At 43.0% G+C, this 18851-nt stretch overlaps 1 protein-coding gene across 1 annotated transcript; it reads right to left on the bottom strand.

Annotated features, from left to right (window-relative positions):
* Nucleotides 1-1684: 1684 nt before the first annotated feature.
* Nucleotides 1685-15220, bottom strand: LOC103469514 (polyserase-2). Its single transcript, XM_008417228.3, has 10 exons — nucleotides 15096-15220; nucleotides 12843-12863; nucleotides 12065-12227; nucleotides 8691-8962; nucleotides 8281-8429; nucleotides 7949-8201; nucleotides 7607-7778; nucleotides 6568-6821; nucleotides 6387-6484; nucleotides 1685-2685 (listed from the first exon to the last, which is right to left on the bottom strand). The coding sequence occupies exons 1-10, from the start codon at nucleotides 15148-15150 to the stop codon at nucleotides 2404-2406; spliced, it is 1719 nt and encodes a 572-aa protein (XP_008415450.1). The 5' UTR covers nucleotides 15151-15220; the 3' UTR covers nucleotides 1685-2403.
* Nucleotides 15221-18851: the final 3631 nt, after the last annotated feature.

Consider the following 18851-nt stretch of genomic DNA (forward strand, 5'->3'; position numbering starts at 1 on the left):
GGAGACAACTGGTGTTTGATCTTGGAAACAAATTGCAGGGAGTTTCTAACTTTAAAGCGGGTCAGAGAGACAGCTGCTGGTTGGATGAGCAAAGATACACCTCATTTGAATAAATTAAAGATAAGAATACACCTTTACTATAAAACTTTGTACACAGGAGGAACACATCAGATTTTGCTCTTTGCAATTTCTCCAAAGACGTCTTTGCTTTTAGTTTGTTGTTTCCATCTTTTGTCCTTTTCCCTCTCTCAGGTAAATTCATGTGTTGTTTGTGCTCCGAGTTTTGTGATGTGCTTCAGTGGTGATAGGATCCATCTGTCTTGAATAAATGCTGATTATTGGGACGCTGTTATCTCTGTGTGATCTCAGTTCTTTGCACACAGATTTTTAAATCCAGGTATATGAGAGGATACAGCGAGTCAAAGACAGGAAACGGTGTGAAATCCACTGGCGGCATTAGAGCCAAACGGACGAGGAATATTTATAATTCATCTTGTCTTAACACCGTGTTGCCACTTATGCATGATGGTAAATGCAACTTTTGAATACTAGTCGTATCATTATGGATTCTGACTTTACATCGGTCGAGGCAGCGGCCCAGTAAAAGTAAGAACATCTGCCTGCAGGTCAGAGTCACTTTTAACTCAATATTTTTCACCAGTTTTGCAAAAAATCTGCAATAAACTTATAATTATGTGTTAGCATGAAAAATGCAGGTATTTGTTGATTTTATGTGAATTTCCACGGTAATTCACAGGAAAGTGGGGAAACTGATGTAATGTGGCAGTAAACAGATAAAAACTGCTTTAATTTGATTGATAAAATGATATTTAAACACATTGTTATCTTGACTTTTCTATTTATTTATAAAGTTCAGGTGGGCCAAATTTGGCCCCCAGACCTTGAGTTTGACATATGTAAAACGTAATATCATCGATCATTTGTTATTATTATTATTATTCCATCCATCTGTCCATTTTCTTCCGCTTATCCGGGTCGGGTCTCGGGGTCAGCAGCCTCAGGAGGCCCAGACTTCCCTCCCAGCCTCTTCCAGCTCCTCCAGGAACCCCAAGGCGTTCCCAGGCCATAGAGAGACATCGTCCCTCCAGCGTGTCCTGGGTCTCCCCTCCTCCCGGTGGGACCTGAACTCCTCACCAGGGAGGCGTCCAGGAGGCATCCTGACCAGATGGCCGAGCCTCAACTGGCTCCTCTCGACGTGGAGGAGCAGCGGCTCTACTCTGAGTCCCTCCTGGATGACCGAGCTTCTCTCTCTAAGGGAGAGCCCAGCCACCCTGCGGAGGAGGAAACCCATTTCGGCCGCTTGTACCCGTGATCTCGTTCTTTCGGTCATGACCCAAAGCTCATGACCATAGATGAGGGTGGGAACGTAGATCGACCGGTAAATCGAGAGCTTCGCTTTTTGGCTCAGCTCTCTCTTCATTATTATTATTATTAATTATTATTATTATTATTATTATTATTATTATTATTATTATTATTATCACTGTGTGGTGGTAAAACAGAAATTCCAGATTTCAGGATTTTAAGAGATACTGCCATAAAAAATCACAAAAGACTCGTTGAGTTAAAGAGTCAGATCCATCCATCCATCCATCCATCCATCCATCCATCCATCCATCCATCCATCCATCCATCCATCCATCCATCATCCATCCATCCATAATTTGATCAAACAGAAATAATTTATTGAATCAGAGAATCTGACCCGTATGCGACCCGTTACCGAGCAGCACAGGGACAGGTACCGGTCCACGCCCTGGAGTTTGGGAACGTTACACAGTAAATACTCAACATATATTTATTTTGATTTTATTGTTAATTATGTAAACTGTAATATGAAACAGAAACAGACATAAAACCAATCAGTAAATTTAAAAATATTTTTCTGTGAAGACAAAGAATCGACAGAAAAATAATAATTATTATTATCGTTACTATTGTTATTAGTGCCGATACTGATTGTGAATGATAAGTGCTTCAGGTTTCGGAGATAAAGACTTCTAAACAATAAAACAATCTGATCTGTTTGGTTTCAGATCAAAATAACAGCACATTCCTCATTCTGACTCCTGCAATCAGCTCCAGCTGGACCGGGTCGCAAACAGAACCACAGATTCCAGACGTCCTCCAGGGGAAACCAAGAAAGACTTTGAGAAACCTTCAGCAGATCTGGAGAACTTTTGATCAAGACACGTTTAATTTTGTCTCCGTGGAAGAAAAACCTGAAGGATCAGCTGATAAATCACCAGAAAGACTTGATTCCACCTTTGACCCAAAGAACCACAGAGAAACCACACAGAGAACCCGGCTAAACATGTAGAAAGGGAAAGATCCGGTCAGATTTTAGGCTCCCATGAGGGAGAGCCACTAAACCCAGCATTTCTATGAGAAGAGCTGCAGACAGAAGAGGAGGACGAGGAGGTGGAGGAAGAGGAGGTGAGCCTCGGGGTGCCCGCTGGAGGCAGTGGTGGTGGCGTTAATGGAGGGTTCTGGAGTCAAGAAGTTCCCGAGTATCCGAGTCAGGAAGGCATCAAAGGTACTGAGTTTGACGAAGGTATTGGTGCTGGCTCGAGTTTGGCTGGTGGAGGAGTTCAAGGTCAGAACCACGGCGGCCTGGAACCAAGAACCGCCCTGCTGGCACATGAGCGGATCGCCAAGGTCACCCTGAGGAGCAGAGGGAGACGGTCCATCAGAACCAGATTCAGAACCAGCTACTAACATCACAGTGAGCAGACATTCACACGGTTCCCCACAGCACAAATCTACAGCCTGGAGCCTCTAAAAGTGTATTTGGGCTGCAGTTCATCTTATGGACTTATTTACATTAATTTCACTTCATTCTTTTGCTTTTGTTTTAACAACTTACTTTTTTGTGTTCATTTAACTCAAAACTTCCAAATCTTGAACCTAAAGGAACTTTTCACTTTGACTTTACTTGAAACAATTGAGTTCAATGCCAGTTTCATATCCTACGTCTGACCAACTCAATTTATTACGTTTTTATAACTCAATTCATAAGGGGGTTTAACATGACAAATTTAAGTCTCTCTTACTCAAATCATTTATTTTGTTCTAATAAACATTTAAAATCTCTTTGACTTGATTCTACAGAAAGTCAACTCAAACTTTTAAGTAGTTCCAAACTAAATATTTTGGGCTGCAAACTAAAAGGTTTGCAGCCCAAACACTCTAGAGGACACTAAAACTTTTTTAGAGTGTCCTCTAAATACACTCTAACTTAAAAGATACAAATATTTTCCTTAAATTACCTTTTTACTTTGACTGAGTGCGAATGGGTGAAAGTGACTCTAGATCAGTGGTTCTTAACCTTTTTTCAGGTCCCGAACCCACAAGTTTCATTTCCACTGAACCCTTCTGTAGTGATAAATAAAATATGATCCCCCCAAATTCAAGACATGGAGTCTAGTTGGGTCACCCGATGGTCACCAAGTCTTCTTAAAGGTAGAGTCTCTGAGATCAGTTCTTCAAACTATAGTCAGTGTTTTCAGCCGACTGTCCAGGAACGACCAGAGGTATTTAAAATCTGCCAGTTTCAACAGGTTGGCCATCGAGAGAAACTGGAGCCACTTTAAGGTCTTTAGATCATTTAATTAGCTCTACATTCTTAAGAGAATGAAACATTAATACTAAAGACTTTACGGTATTCTGATTTAGTAATGTAATTATATTAGCTGTGTTACCACCCCACGCCACTAGAGGCAGCACCAACCCCGAAAAGATGCGACTAAGGAGCAGATTTAGAAGTTCACCGAAAGCTACAGGATTTGGTAAAAACTGAGTTTTGCTGAAGTAAAGACACAAGTTCAAATCCCTGCTGAGAGGAGCTCCTCCAATCAGGGCTCCTCCACAGCTCTGATTGGCTCAGCAATGTAACTGATCCTCTGATTGGCTCAGCAATGTAACGTGATGCTCTGATTGGCTCAGCAGTGTAACATGATCCTCTGATTGGCTCAGCAATGTAACGTGATGCTCTGATTGGCTCAGCAATGTAACGTGATCCTCTGATTGGCTCAGCAATGTAACGTGATGCTCTGATTGGCTCAGCAATGTAACGTGATCCTCTGATTGGCTCAGCAATGTAACGTGATCCTCTGATTGGCTAAGCAATGTAACGTGATCCTCTGATTGGCTCAGCAATGTAACGTGATCCTCTGATTGGCTCAGCAATGTAACGTGATGCTCTGATTGGCTCAGCAATGTAACGTGATCCTCTGATTGGCTAAGCAATGTAACGTGATCCTCTGATTGGCTCAGCAATGTAACGTGATGCTCTGATTGGCTCAGCAATGTAACGTGATCCTCTGATTGGCTAAGCAATGTAACGTGATGCTCTGATTGGCTAAGCAATGTAACGTGATCCTCTGATTGGCTAAGCAATGTAACGTGATCCTCTGATTGGCTCAGCAATGTAACGTGATCCTCTGCAGCAAGTGATGGCAAAGCGGGGCGTCATCACGACTTTACACAAGTGTGTCTTTACCTCCGCGGTCAGCAGAGGCTCCGCCGAACCCCTGAAACCGATAGAACCCGGGTTAAGAACCGCTGTACTAGACTGTCAAGTGCTTTGAGTGTCCAAATGACTGGAAAAGCGCTATATAAGTTCAGTCCATCTACCATTTTTTAAAGTAAACTAAATGATTTGAGTAAGACTGACTTAAATCTGTTATCTTAAACATACTTAATAAATGTGTTAAAAAAATTTACAAATTGAGTTGGATGATTATAATATATAGAATCTGTTAAACATAATAAATTAAGTTAGATAAACTTGAATTGCTTGTTACCAATGGAAACTATTCAATTAAGTTGGTTCAACTATTTTCTTTTTAGAGTGCACAAAGTGACGCAGGAAGGAAAAGAACCCACACTCAGCCTGGTTCTGGTTGTTCTGGTTCTGCCGCAGACCCTTCTATGTTTTTGGATGTGAACCTGACCTGTCGGTCGGGTCACCTCCATGAGGGGCGAGTTCCCTCGGCCATGAGTCCGAGACGACATTCATGATCTTTCCTCAGGTTCACTTTCAGAAACTTTGTTGTCATTTTTATTTCCTCCAGTCAGTCAAGTTTGATCGTCTTCTCGGTGCTTCTGACCTGCCGCAGTCCAGATCGGTATCGGAATTAACCAGACAAATCGCTCCACCGACTAAGAACGGCCGTGCAGCACCACCCACAGAATCGAGAAAGAGCCTCAGTCTGTCAATCCTTTCCGTGTCGGGTGACGTTTCCCGTGTTGAGTCAAATTAAGCCGCAGGCTCCACTCCTGGTGGTGCCGAGAACTAGATGTTCGACATCGGGTTAGTGGAGTTCACATCTAGCTGCTGTTTTCTGAACCTGAGCTGAGGATCACTGCAGCTCCTCCAGAGTTTCCATGGACCAACTTCTCTGATCAATGCTGTCCTTTAGGTGGACGTCCATGTCCAGGCGATGCACCTTGTCTCCATGTCTCTGTTAGATGTTCTAAGCTGGAATGTTGTAGAACCGGACCCTGTTTTAAACAGAACCAGAACCAGAACCGCCTGTTGCTGGGTTCCTCCATGATGCTGCTTCATCCCTGATGCGCTCAGCAGAACCTCTGGAGCCGGGCAGCACTGGGTTTGATTTTGGGCTGTTGGGAATAAATATTTCTGTGTTTTCCTTTTGCCTCTTTTCGCTAGTTGCTAAGCTAAAGCTAAGCTAAACCTACAAAGTGCAAATGAGAGCTCTGCTTAGAGGAAATGACACAATAGGGAACGCCCTCTTTGGGGCGGAGCTTAGACAGAGGACAACAAAAGAAGCTACTTTTGATTTTGATTGTTAGCTCTTAGAGTAGCAGGTCAAAATGGACCAGCTGTATTTTGGGATTAATAAATGGGATTCATGAATTCAACTCTCTGACTCTTCTGTACCTTCATACATCAAGAACTCAGCATGGAGACGGATGATTCTCCTTCAGGGCCAACAGATTAAAGTGGCAGTGGGTTAAGATTCTGAACTATTTTCTTTCCACAGGAAATCACGACGTTGTGATTTCTCTCATAAAATCACAGCTAATCTACCTGAAGTTTGTTGTTAAAATCAAATGAAATGTAAAAACATGTAGTAGGTGTAAATACTTGTTGGAAACACATTTTATGTGAAACATGACAGAGATTATGATGTTTAGCTGCTAAAGAAGATACAGATGCAAACCTCAGAAACACCATGCAGACAGCTTCAGAAACCTGAACCTTGACCTTTGACCTACTGCCTTGCTGATATAAAAAACCTTCAAAGAGATGACGTTTTTGTTTCCTGAGGGACGTTTTGTCCCTGTGGACACTCAGTGTCCCTGCAGGTCAACAGGACAGAGGTCAAGCCGCCACTCACCTTCTCCAGAGTGAACCCCGTGGTGCACATGTTCTCCGTGGAGGAAACATTTTCACAGGTTAGCACCGACGTCTCAAACTCCTGCAGAGGCCCCTCGACTGAAGTTGTGGGACATAAAATGTCATTTCAGATGAGAGCCCTAGAAATCTAGCGTGTGAATCTGGCAGACTCGCAGCCTCACCTCCTCCTCGCCCAGAGCTCCAGCCAGCAGCCCAACAGTTGGATCCGACCGGGAAGGTTCTGCCGCTGCCCAGGCAGATGGGCTGGATGTAGTTGCTCAGTGTGGGACGTGTGGACAACTGAACCAGTGCGATGTTGGACCCGGTCAGGTTGCTCATGGTGATATTCAATACGTTGAATGACGACTCAAATGGGTTGGACCCATTCTGCTTCAGACGACCCAAAACCACCGTCCACTCAGACACATTAGGAGATCTAAGGCAAGAAGATGAACTGACTTAGGACTGAAACTTAAAAACGTTGGATATCTGCAAATCTAAAGGGAAGGTAGAAAACATGCAGGTGTAGCTCCTGTCATCCAGAAAAATGAAATCCAGAAGCTTCAGCAGGAAGAAGATGGACTTCTTCTCTTACCACTGCAGGATGCTGTCCGTTCGTCTTTCATTGTAACTCACACAACTTCCTGAACATGAGTTATAAGCAGGTTTCTACAAATCCTGATCATGGGAGGTGTTCATGTAAAGATGAGCTGGTTAATGCCACTGATCCAACAGAACCAGCTCTGTGGTTCCTTTGCTGTCTATGTTTATGTCATTGATCAACCCTTTGACTAGGGCAGTCTCAGTACTATGGTAACCATGGAAACCAGACTGAAAGTTGTTAGAGCAGTTGGTCTTTGTTAAACTGTTTAGCTGTTGAAACACTTTTCTCTATGATTTTCTGGCCTGCCTGAATGGAACCACACCGGTACCAGACCGGCCCACCAGACCAAACACACCGGTACCAGACCGGCCCACCAGACCAAACACACCGGTACCAGACCGGCCCACCAGACCAAACACACCGGTACCAGACCGGCCCACCAGACCAAACACACTGGTACCAGACCGGCCCACCAGACCAAACACACCGGTACCAGACCGGCCCACCAGACCAAACACACCGGTACCAGACCGGCCCACCAGACCAAACACACCGGTACCAGACCGGCCCACCACTGTGTCAGAGCAAAACTACCGGTGGGATCTTTTGTGACTCACTCTGAGAAGCAGGCAGCGTTGCTCAGGACGTACTCCATGGACACCAGAGTTCCTCCACACTCATGCTGTCCGTTCTTCTGCAGACTCGCCATGGACGGCCACTCACCAGCTGCCGCCACAGAACTACCTTCCAGAATGCGAGAGTTCAGTGGGGCCCGGCCGCAGTATATCGCTGGGAGATTAAAGCACAGTCACACTTCAGAACACATTTTAGATTACGTCTTTAATTATAACTCACACAACTTCCTGAAGATGAATGACAAGCAGAGTTTTACAAATCCTGGACATGTGAGGTGTTCATGTTAAGATGAGCTGAAATGTTGTGGATAGAGGAGGAATTACTAGGTGTGGGGGTCGGGATGGGTGGTACGCCAGTGCAGGAGACGCTCAGGTCGCTGTTGGATCCGGTAGATGTGTAGGTGATGAAGCCCGGCTGGTTGGTGGTGATCTGGGCTTTGATCCAGCTCTCATACTGGGAGACTCTGGCATAAACTCCTGGGTAATTTGGTTTGGCACATCCTTCTCCAAAACTCACAATTCCTGACTGAATCCAGCGGCCAGCTTGTTTGCTCACCATCGGACCTCCTGAGTCTCCCTTTAAAATGAGAAACATGTTGGAGGAGTTGAGATGATCTGCTGGATGAAACCAGATTCTAATAAGCAAAGATAATCACCTGACAGGAGTCCTTTCCTCCCTGCAGTAATCCTGCACAGATCATGTTGTTAGTGATGGTGGTCGGTCCATAGCCGCTACATTTACACTGTCTGTTGCCCACAACTGGTATCTCCACCTCCATGAGGTTTTGAGGAGAAGGAAGAGGAACTGAGGAGACACAGATTCAGAGTACATCAGTTTAAAGGTTCAGTCCTTGAAAACGTTTCCAAACCGAGGAAGAAATACGGTTCGAACTATGAGTTTGGTAAACAGGAAGGACAGCATTAAGTTTTGTTAGTGAGGAATATTCTCCACTAGGGTGTGAAAAACAAACGCACAGGAAATGTTGTCAAGGAAACACAGGTGCACTTTAGCCAAGTAGTCAGAGGAGAGACTACTGTGGCGTTAATCAGTCATTTAAAATCTCACCACCAGATCCAATGTTGCCCCAGCCGGTGACCCAGGAGTCGACGCCGCTGTAGAAGCTGCTGTCCGCCGCCGCCAGGCAGACTGGCGAGATGTAGCTGGTGAACGTCACGGCTGAGGAGAGCTTTATCAGGGCGATGTCGTTGTCGTTAGTGCTGGCAGAGTAGCCAGGATGAACAATGATCTGCGCCGCTGTGCGTCTCTGTTCGTTTGGGTTGCTTCCCTCCTGACTCTGACGGCCCAGATACACGGCGCTGATAACGGCCGTGTTGCCTCTGAGCCCATCAAGGTCAGAGACAGAAAAGTCAGCAGTTTCAAAAACAAACCAGATTCCATCAGCAAACTTTGTTCCAATATGCTAATATCTTAATTTGAGGTTTGAAGTTTGTCTTTCATTTGTGACATTTAGTTTTACTTTCCTCAGTCAGTTTGTGATTATTCTCTTTCTGCTCAGTTTATCAAATCAAGCCTTTTATTACTAACGTCCCTTGTCATATTTTCTTTGAATGTTTTAGAAAGATGAAAAAACAAAAACATTTCCATTTAAATCATTTCAAATCAATTGTTTTTCCTTTTTTATGATGATGTGCTTAGATGTGCCTCTGGTCCAGAACAGCTGATTCACCTGTTGCATGACGTCTGCAGCCATCAGTACTAGTTAGTCATCAGTACTAGTTAGTCATCAGTACTAGTTAGTCATCAGTCTTAGTCATCAGTCTTAGTCATCAGTACTAGTTAGTCATCAGTACTAGTTAGTCATCAGTCCTAGTTAGTCATCAGTACTAGTTAGTCGTTAGTACTAGTTAGTCATCAGTCCTAGTTAGTCATCAGTACTAGTTAGTCATCAGTACTAGTTAGTCATCAATACTAGTTAGTCATCAGTACTAGTTAGTCATCAGTCCTAGTTAGTCACCACAGATTGAATCCAACCACTGATCTAAACCTGCTGATTCTTGGGTTGGTAACTGGTTAAACTGGACTATTACTACTGGTGCAGGATCTTTATCAGCACATGGACATTTTTTTTATTAATTTAATCAACTTATTTGGAAATGTTTGTGGTTAATGGAAGATTGAACCAGCTGTTGATGGAAGTTTATCCTGTATAAACTGTAAATAATTTTTACTACAGTATAAATCTGTCTGTGTTAAATCAGCCCTGATCCTCCCTGAGTTTTATCTTCAGGTTTTCTGATACACAGAATTTTTTTAAATATCGATTCCCTCATTTTAACACGAGCATCATAAATGCTACATGACGCTGCAGCTTGATGGGTAAATGTTACCGTCTGTCAACTAAGATAAATATTAATGAATATTCATTAATGTGTCCTAATTCATTTAACTGAGTACATGGGGAACCGTACGCTTTGTTTGTTCTATAACCAGTATTTAATATTTCAATGTGTTTCAGAACGTTTCTAATGTTCATCATCTTTCTAACCCTTCCTCACTCTTATCTCTGTCTCAGCAGTTTGACCCAAAGCTGACTGACTGCAGGGAAACGGTCAGGAAGTGGCTTCATTAGGCGCCACAGCGGGAGCAAGGCACCAAGGAGCCAAGGCGCCAAGGAGCCAAGGCACCAAGGAGCCAAGGAAGGAGCCAAGGAAGGAGCCAAGGCACCAAGGAGCCAAGGAAGGAGCCAAGGCACCAAGGAGCCAAGACACCAAGGAGCCAAGGCACCAAGGAGCAAGGCACCAAGGAGCCAAGGCACCAAGGAGCCAAGGAAGGAGCCAAGGCACCAAGGAGCCAAAGTGACACCAACCAAAGTCGGACCTGTTACCCAACTAGTCATGTTTGCTGGTTCTTACAGAACAAGCTGAACCTACTGGACCTTCATGGACAACAGAAAGGAATTAAATATGTTTACAGATCTGTGTCTGTTCTCTAAAATAAAATGTTATGTTAATGCCATGTTGTAATTTTTTAAGTTTATGTTTACACATTTTTGGAAATATGGTAAAGTAAGATAATTATGAGCGACATGATGACATCACCTGCCAATAAAATAGTGTTTAACACCAGTGAAGAAACTTTTAATGGTTTTCTACGATGTAGACCTAAAAATGTACAAACCAGATTCCAAAAAAGTTTGGACACTAAACAAAGTGTGAATAAAAACTGAATGCAGTGATGTGGAGGTGCCAACATCTAATATTTTATCTACAATAAAACACAAATCACAGATCAAAAGTTTAAACTGAGATGTTTCATTTTAAGGGAAAATATGTTGATTCAGAATTTCATGACGTCAACAAATCCCAAAAAGTTGGACAAGACCATTTGTACCACTGTGGCGTCTCCACTTCTCCTTCCAACACTCAGCAGACGTCTGGGGACAGAGGAGACCAGATTCTCAGGTTTAGAAATAGGACTGGTCTCCATCAGGCCTCTAACTGTTCAGTCGTCTTTGTCCACCTTCCTCTTTGACCTGTAGAGTTTCAGCTGCAGCGGCGGATGGATTGTGTTCACTGACGATGCTTTCTGGAAGTATTCGGGAGCCCAGGCTGTTATTCCCTAGACGTTCCTGTTTGAGGTGCAGTGACGTTTCAGGGCCCAGAGATCAGGAGCATCAGTAGTTTTACAGCCTTGACCCTTACGCACAGCGATTGTTCCAGATTCTCTGGATCTGCTGATGATGTTCTGCTCGGTTGGTGATGGTAACTTAAGTCTTTGCTGTTTTACGCTGGGTTCCACCATTCTGGTATTGATGCACCATCTTTCTGCCCAACGATGGTGGAATTGATGATCCTCTTTCCATCTCAGCTTCAGAGAGACACTGACCCTCTAAGAAGCTTTTTATACCCAATCATGTTATCAATTGACCTGATTAGTGTTAATTGGTCTCCCTGCTGTTTGTTATGTTCAATTTCCTTTTTCCAGCCACTGATTGCTCCTTGTCCCAACTTTTTGGGGATTTGTAGACACTGTGAACTTTTGAATCAACATATTTTCCCTTTAAAATGTAACATTTACTCAGTTTAAACTTTTGATCTGCCATTTATGTTCTATTACAAATAAAACATTGACATTTGCCATCTCCACATCATTGCATTCAGTTTTTATTCACAATTTGTTTAGTGTCCAAACTTTTTTGGAATCCGGTTTGTACATGAATCAACATTGATTCCTTAACTTTTATTCAATATAATTCAACACAAATGTGCTTACAGCTCCACAATCAGATGATGGTTAAATCAACATTGATATAGTGTCAGTTATGGTTGAAACAATAACATAGATTCAACATGTCAGTCACCGACAGCTTTCAACGTCGTTTCAGTGTTGATTCTGTCATAATTATCTATGTGGGAAACCAGTTTGAACAGTAAAGTTGTTTTCGTCAGACAGAAGATCAGATGGATTAGATTTCTTACTCTGGGACGCAGTGAGCTGCAGTCAGGACCCACAGGTTGTTGATCAGAGATCCTCCACAGAAGTGGCTCGAGGATCCGAACAGACTGACCTGCCAGGGCCACGACCCTTGAGGAGCCACCGCTCCTCCAACGATCCTGGTGTTTAGTGCTGGTTGACCACAATCTGAGGACACATGGACATCTCATCACTTCTGGAGGATCTGCAGACCAGGATAGTCAGAAATCGACTGAAAAGTCCTGGCAACCTGACATGAATGCAGAGCCGGGTGACCATTTAACCCTTTAAAACACATTGAGGAGATTTACTGTAAATGTACTTTTTACTTCTGCTTGACTCCAATGTCTGACTCCTCCACCAACCTGGAGTTACGGCTCTGAATGAAGAACCAGGATGTAAAAACCAGTGAGTACCAGAAGCTTACTGGAAGTACTGGGTTCAAAGGTTTTATGTTGTGATGAACTGAGATTAGTTTCTTTTGCCTGAATTTATTTAATATTGATTTTTTATTCACAAGAACCTAAAGACCATGTCGTATTTTGTCTGAGTTGCACAGTAATACTAAAGTACTCAGTACATCAGTAGCTTTGGTTCCAAATACAATTTTTCTCAAGTATTTTCTTGGTTAATCCGTTTATCGTGAAAGTATTGATGGTCTTAGTCGCCTCTACATGAATGTCAGAGTTCGGATCTGGTTTCACTGGAAGGAATCGATCAGAAAACACCAAGAAGACCCAGACAGGAGAGTTAAGATGGAGGAACTCAGAACATTTCTCCTACCTGACAGCTGAGAAGAAGATTCTGAAAAATTAATCACAGCAACAAGTTAAACACACAAGGAGTTCTTTTTATTTCATTCTTTAATTTCCTACAGAAATATCATTATGAACTCAACATGATTTATCTGAACTCGGCTTTTAGAAATTCTGGTACTGGTTCCTGCAGAACCAAAGACCCATCCGAAGATCGGACGGGGTCATGGCCTGTTACCCGACGCGTCAGAAGGTCGAGAGACTGGATGGATTAACTTTGACCTTTAACCCTCTAACTGAGGCCTGTAGAGACTGCGGTCATGACCTTTGACCTTGGGCTGAATCTGATGGGAGATCTGAGATGTTTTCCTCTCTGGAGGATGATGGACCCCAGATGTCTGGAGATTCCCTTGCAGTGAACAGAACCTTAAGATCCACCAAGTAACTTCAAACTGGCAGCAGGTGAGTCTGGGAACCAAAACTGTCAGGACTGACGGGCCCCAGGGCCCCAGGGCCCCAGGGCCCCAGGGCTGGGTTCTCTCTAGGCACTAGCAACTGGACCTCAGCGAGGGTCAGACATGACTCCACCGATCTGATCCAGGACGGTCTGCAGACAGATAGCAGGTGGATCGGCCGGTCCACGGGTCAGAACTGGCTCTGCCTCGCTTCACCATCCTCTCCTCTCTGCAGCGAACCATCGGGACTGCAGAGAGCAGAGGATCAGGTCAAAGGTCAGGAAAAGGTCAGCTACCATCTCTGCAGACCCCACACATCCTGGACATGAACTTGTTTAGACTTTTGCTTTCAGGGAGCAATAAAAACTGTAACAAATGTCCTTAATGATCCGTTTTAAATGTTGACCTTGTGACCAAATCTAAAATCATCCTTCACTTTTATCCTCAGCGAGTTTGATTTCACTCTAACCAGTGTGATAAACATCAACATTACATAATCGATTCTTCTGACTACAATGGTATAGATGTATCCAAGCTCTTTTCCTATTGGCTGATCAGACCCTCATGGCGGCTCCTTCTCCAACAATAAACTTCTGATAAAAGTTAAACCATTAATCTACTACATTGAACTTTCACTTTTTAGCCATAGCAATTGTCTTTAGAATCAATTTATTTCTACTTTAATCTTTAGAAAATAAACTAGTAATAATAAAATAATGGATCCAATTAACCATTAATTTAAAGCGAAGTGAAAGAATGATCTCAGCTGAGGCTGATTCTGGTGCTGAATACTGACGTAAATGATGTATCTTAACATTAACTGCTGCGACCAATCCCAGGTTAACGAGCAGATAATTAATCATTAATTAATCATTAATCATCTTTGCTATTACTGATGTCTTTCCATCCTGGCATTTTGATCAGCTGCAGCGTCTTTGAAGGGTTAACCTGTTTGACTTAAGATAAAACTCAGGAATGTTTCGGTGTGAAGAACAGTCTTTACTTGTTCTGGGAAAAATATTTGCTTTAGTCATTTGGTCCATAAATAGAAACCAGATCCTGACAGAGCAACAGAACTGGTTTTATATGTGACTTTGAATCTGTCAGCTAATCTCTCACCTGTTCTTTGGGATAATTTTGTTTAGTCGTAGCTTCATATCTGGAGCTCATGGTGGCAAATGTTCACTAAACACCTCAAGTTTCTCCTTCAGCCTTTAAATGTCAAAAACAGCAGAAACTTTCAGATTCTGACTAAATCAATTTCTGCACGTTTATAAATATGATTTGTCTTCACATCCATGTTCAAATATAAGGCAGTCAATCCTACTTTATTTATAAAGCAAAGAACAAAAATTAAAGCAAATAAAACATTTCAATATACAACTAATATGATCAAAAGTCCAAATAAAATAGAAAGTAGCAACAAGAAAACTGAACTTAAAGAAAATCCAAACTGTTAAATAATATGACAATTTTTATTCTAATTTTAGGTCAGAGAAACTTTTTCAGACTCTTTCAGGGACTTTTCATCCAATTTCAGACAAATTTGAGCAAAAACATTTTTCTCTGTTATACAAAGAGCTGCTAGTTAAAAACTACATTTTTACACAAAATCACAATTTTAGCTCCAATCAGAAAATTGTTTCTCTACATGTTCATGGATGGAAAATTAATTCAGTGGGAAAAAACTTTAACTTATTTATAACCAGGAAAATCCTCTCCTGTTTGACAAAGTCAGAATCATTTGAAGATGATTTAATGCTGTTTTCTGACATGTTGTCACAGATGAAGCTGATTGGTGGAGCCGATGCAGGTGAGATTCCTACCTTGAGTTAACAGAGTCAGCAGCGCCGCCACGCAGATCAGCTTGCAGAGCGCCATCTCTGGAAGTTAGCATCCGCTGCTCTGCTGCAGCTTTAAGAGCACCTGGCCAACAACACGCCCTCACCTGTCCCTCCTCCCAGCACACACCTCAGCCACTTCCTGTCTGCAGGCCTACTTCCCCTCAGCTCCAGGCTGCATGTGATTTATTGACAGGTTAAATACACCTGTGTTTTATTTACAGCAGACGGAGAATAAACGTAGACGAGTCTAAATATGACCGACTTCATCAGCCTGATCTCAGACCAGCTGGACGCAGCAGAGGGACGTTAATCTTCCAATAACACATAATTATCAAGAGATATTTTCAAATTTCCTGTCGACTTAAAAAGCATTTGAACTCAGAACCATGAGGGGGCGCTGGATGATCACTGGGCCCAGTAGGTTTACTGGGGAACCCAGAACATGGTGGTGGCAGCGTCATGCTGCAGGGAGGGAAGACGTGAGAACTAAAGGACAAAGAATGAGCCAAATTCAGAACAAACAAACCTGAAAGCTAGAGGCGAAAGACTCGGTCAGAAGTTCATCTTCCACAAGAAAAACAAACGAGCTTGAATTTTTGGTTCTGTAGGCCAGAATGACGCAGCAGAACCACGACTTTCACTGAGAGGAATGTAAGCATCTTGCTCATTACACACACACACACACACACACACACACACACACACACACACACACACATGGAGAAACATGGCCGCCTGCTGAGTCAGCAGTTACTAATGTATAATTAAACCTCCTGACTGACAGATTTCCTCTCATGTTCCAGTTACGAGTTTTTTCTGCTCTGTGTGAAAACGTCTCACGACGACTCATGAAGGAAAAGCCGAGCGTCTGAGTTCCCGGTTCTGGGATCAATGAGAGCCGGGTACCGGTACAGAACCACGGCATGAAGGGAAAAGACCCGACTTCTCTGGTTCCTGGCAACAAATCCAACATCTTCCCATGTTTGAGCCGAAGCTCTGAAAGCATTTTGATTCATCCAGATGATCCGATCTGCGTGGAAACCAGTTCATCTGTGACCGACTGAACCATCCAGCTGAGCTGGTTCCACACGGCTGACGAATGAACTGTTCTTTGTTCAGAACATCAGATAATGAAGCTGAATATATCTTCATCACATCGAGTGTTTGTGCGTAAATAACAGGTCATACCTCCTGTTTACCTCACAGGATCATTTCAGACCAAACTTCACCTTCATGTCACATCATTACATAAAAACAGCAACTTTCATGGACTAAAATCAGACATTTCCACCTGCAGAGAAATAATTATGAGTATCATCTTCTTTGACTGATTTCTCCTGGCAGGATTATGAATTAGTGGAATTTAAACTATTAAAGTAAATCCTGATTAAAGAGAGAATAAAAAACATGTTATCAAATCATTAGAAAAAGAAAGTTTGAATGAAAAAAGAGTCTAAATCCTGATCCTGTGGAAATGACCCACTCCAGGTTTTATCCGCTCCTCTGGACCAGCAGGCGGCGCTGGAGGACCAGGTTTTACTTAGTATTTTATTTTAACAGGATACAATGGACCTCACCGAGCTCCGCCCAGAAACGCCCTCTAAAGCCCCACATGGCTGCATGTCTCACAAACAGAACCTCGCGGAGCTCAGCTTCTATGTAAACATGGCGGCTGCTGGTTCCTCACCTCATCTTCCTGATGATGCTGGCTCTGTTCATCCTCCAGACAGTGTGGGAGGGGATGTTGTTCGCCGCCTAACTTCACGCTTTGGGAGGTTATTAGACCAGTTTGTCGCCTGATAGAGTCCATGGCTGCCATTGAGGCATTTTATGATAAAGATAATGTTCAGCCTGTTATTGATGTGAGTCTCTAAGTTCTTGTTGTATAATTCCTGCCATTGTCTAGGATTGTCTTTTCCTTTGTTTGCCTAAGCTTCAGTACCGTTTATATGTTTATTCTGTATAGGGGGTGTAAAAGGCACCTCTTGTTGTCCATGGGATACCGTGAGATTTCGCTAGTTGTTGAGCGATCTCTAGTCTCCTGACCTTATTGTAGGGAAGCTGTTATGCTGTTGGGTTGAACTGTTGCAGGAAAGAAAACTATTTTGTGATGGTACTGAGTGTCTTAACCATTTTTCATTTTGTGTAATTCTAGGGGAGTGAGTGTAACCTGGTTGTAATTCTCTTTTGTTACAATTACACAAAATGTCTTTTTTTGATTATTTGTCTTAATGAAACACACCTGTCATTGTTTTAACTGTGTTACTTTAAGATCTGAAGCCCCTCCCTTTTATTTCTTCTTCTGTGGTATTGTCTTTAAATTGTTTGCGCCCCTTGGCCCCTCCCCTTTTGTCATGTTGTCCGGCGGGAGAGGACTTGGAGCCGGCGGCCTTTAACTCGGTTGTTTTGTCTGTATCTTCGTCAGAAACAAACTGAGAATCATCCGCTTGAAGGAAACTGTGTCCATTCACTCAAAAACCAGCACAACGCAGAAAAGGATCCGGTTACACCTGTAGGCTACTGATGATGTTTATGATCAGCTGCCTACATTCATTTTGCCCCCCAAACAATCGTTCCCCTGACCCCCCCCCCCCCCCCCCCCCCCCCCCCGTTCAACTGGACAGCTATTTGTAACCCATAGGGGCCCAGAAAACGTTTGGGAACCACTGCAATAAACCACTAAGACTAAAACACCTTTTCTCTTGGGAACAAGGAGCTGCAGCTGAAATGGATTCAACTAGAAACCAGTTAACCAGTAACTGGTAACCAGTAGCAGGTAACTGGTAACCTTTGGACTTCTGGACCCGGACCGGCTTCAAGGTTCTGATCTCTGGGATGATGTTTCATGTTTTCCATGATGTCACACGAGGAAGCAGTGGCTGCAGGTTTTGTAATTGAACCAATCAAAGGCTTTCAGAGTCATGACATCATCATCTGGGTTTTCCCCAGTTGCTGTATGTAAACTTGTGGCTTTGTTCACAGAACCTTTAACCGGGTCACGATTCCTGTAAACATGTAATTATCCTGAATAAACTAATTATGAGTCTGTTTACTCTGGAGTTTAACCTTTAACCTTTACTAGGAAACATTCTTCAGAAACCAAATGGTCCAGATCACATTACTGGTTCTGACCCGACTGGTTTATGCTGAGACCAGTTTATTATAAAACCTTCATGTTAGTGATTTAAACTCCCAACATGATTTATGACTGAGATCAAACCCTGACCTCTGACCTCCCACCACTACATTTCAGTCATTCAGAGCAGCTGTAGAATCATGGCTGAATACAAATGCACACCACACTTTTCAGATTATTTTATTTAAAACCAGGAATCATTTTCCTTCATATTTTATGTATTTATTCTGTCATATAAAACCCAGAATAATAAAATCAGAAGTTTAAAGGGTGCCAATATTATTGCAGGACTGAGAACAGCAGGAGGCTCAGACTAGAGTGCCCCCTGCTGGACATTACCAGGTATTAACGACAAACAGGAGATTTTTAAATTGACTTGAAACATTTTAAATGTTTAAGTTTTAAACCAGAGATCTGCCTGGTGAGGAAGGGGTTAAAGCCGCTGCCTCTTCAAATCCCTGCAGGGCCTCCATGTTGGGATCCAAGATGGCCGACGCCGCTGCACCTTCATCACGGTGTCCTAGGATTCGGTTCCGGATGCTTCCCTGCAGAACCTGCTGACAAGCCATCGACCAGACGTGTCCTGGTCCGGTTCTGCCGGT

Source organism: Poecilia reticulata, chromosome 8 (genome assembly GCF_904066995.2).
Source record: "Poecilia reticulata chromosome 8, P_reticulata-male-v2, whole genome shotgun sequence".
In the NCBI taxonomy this organism is placed as follows: Eukaryota; Metazoa; Chordata; class Actinopteri; order Cyprinodontiformes; family Poeciliidae; genus Poecilia; species Poecilia reticulata.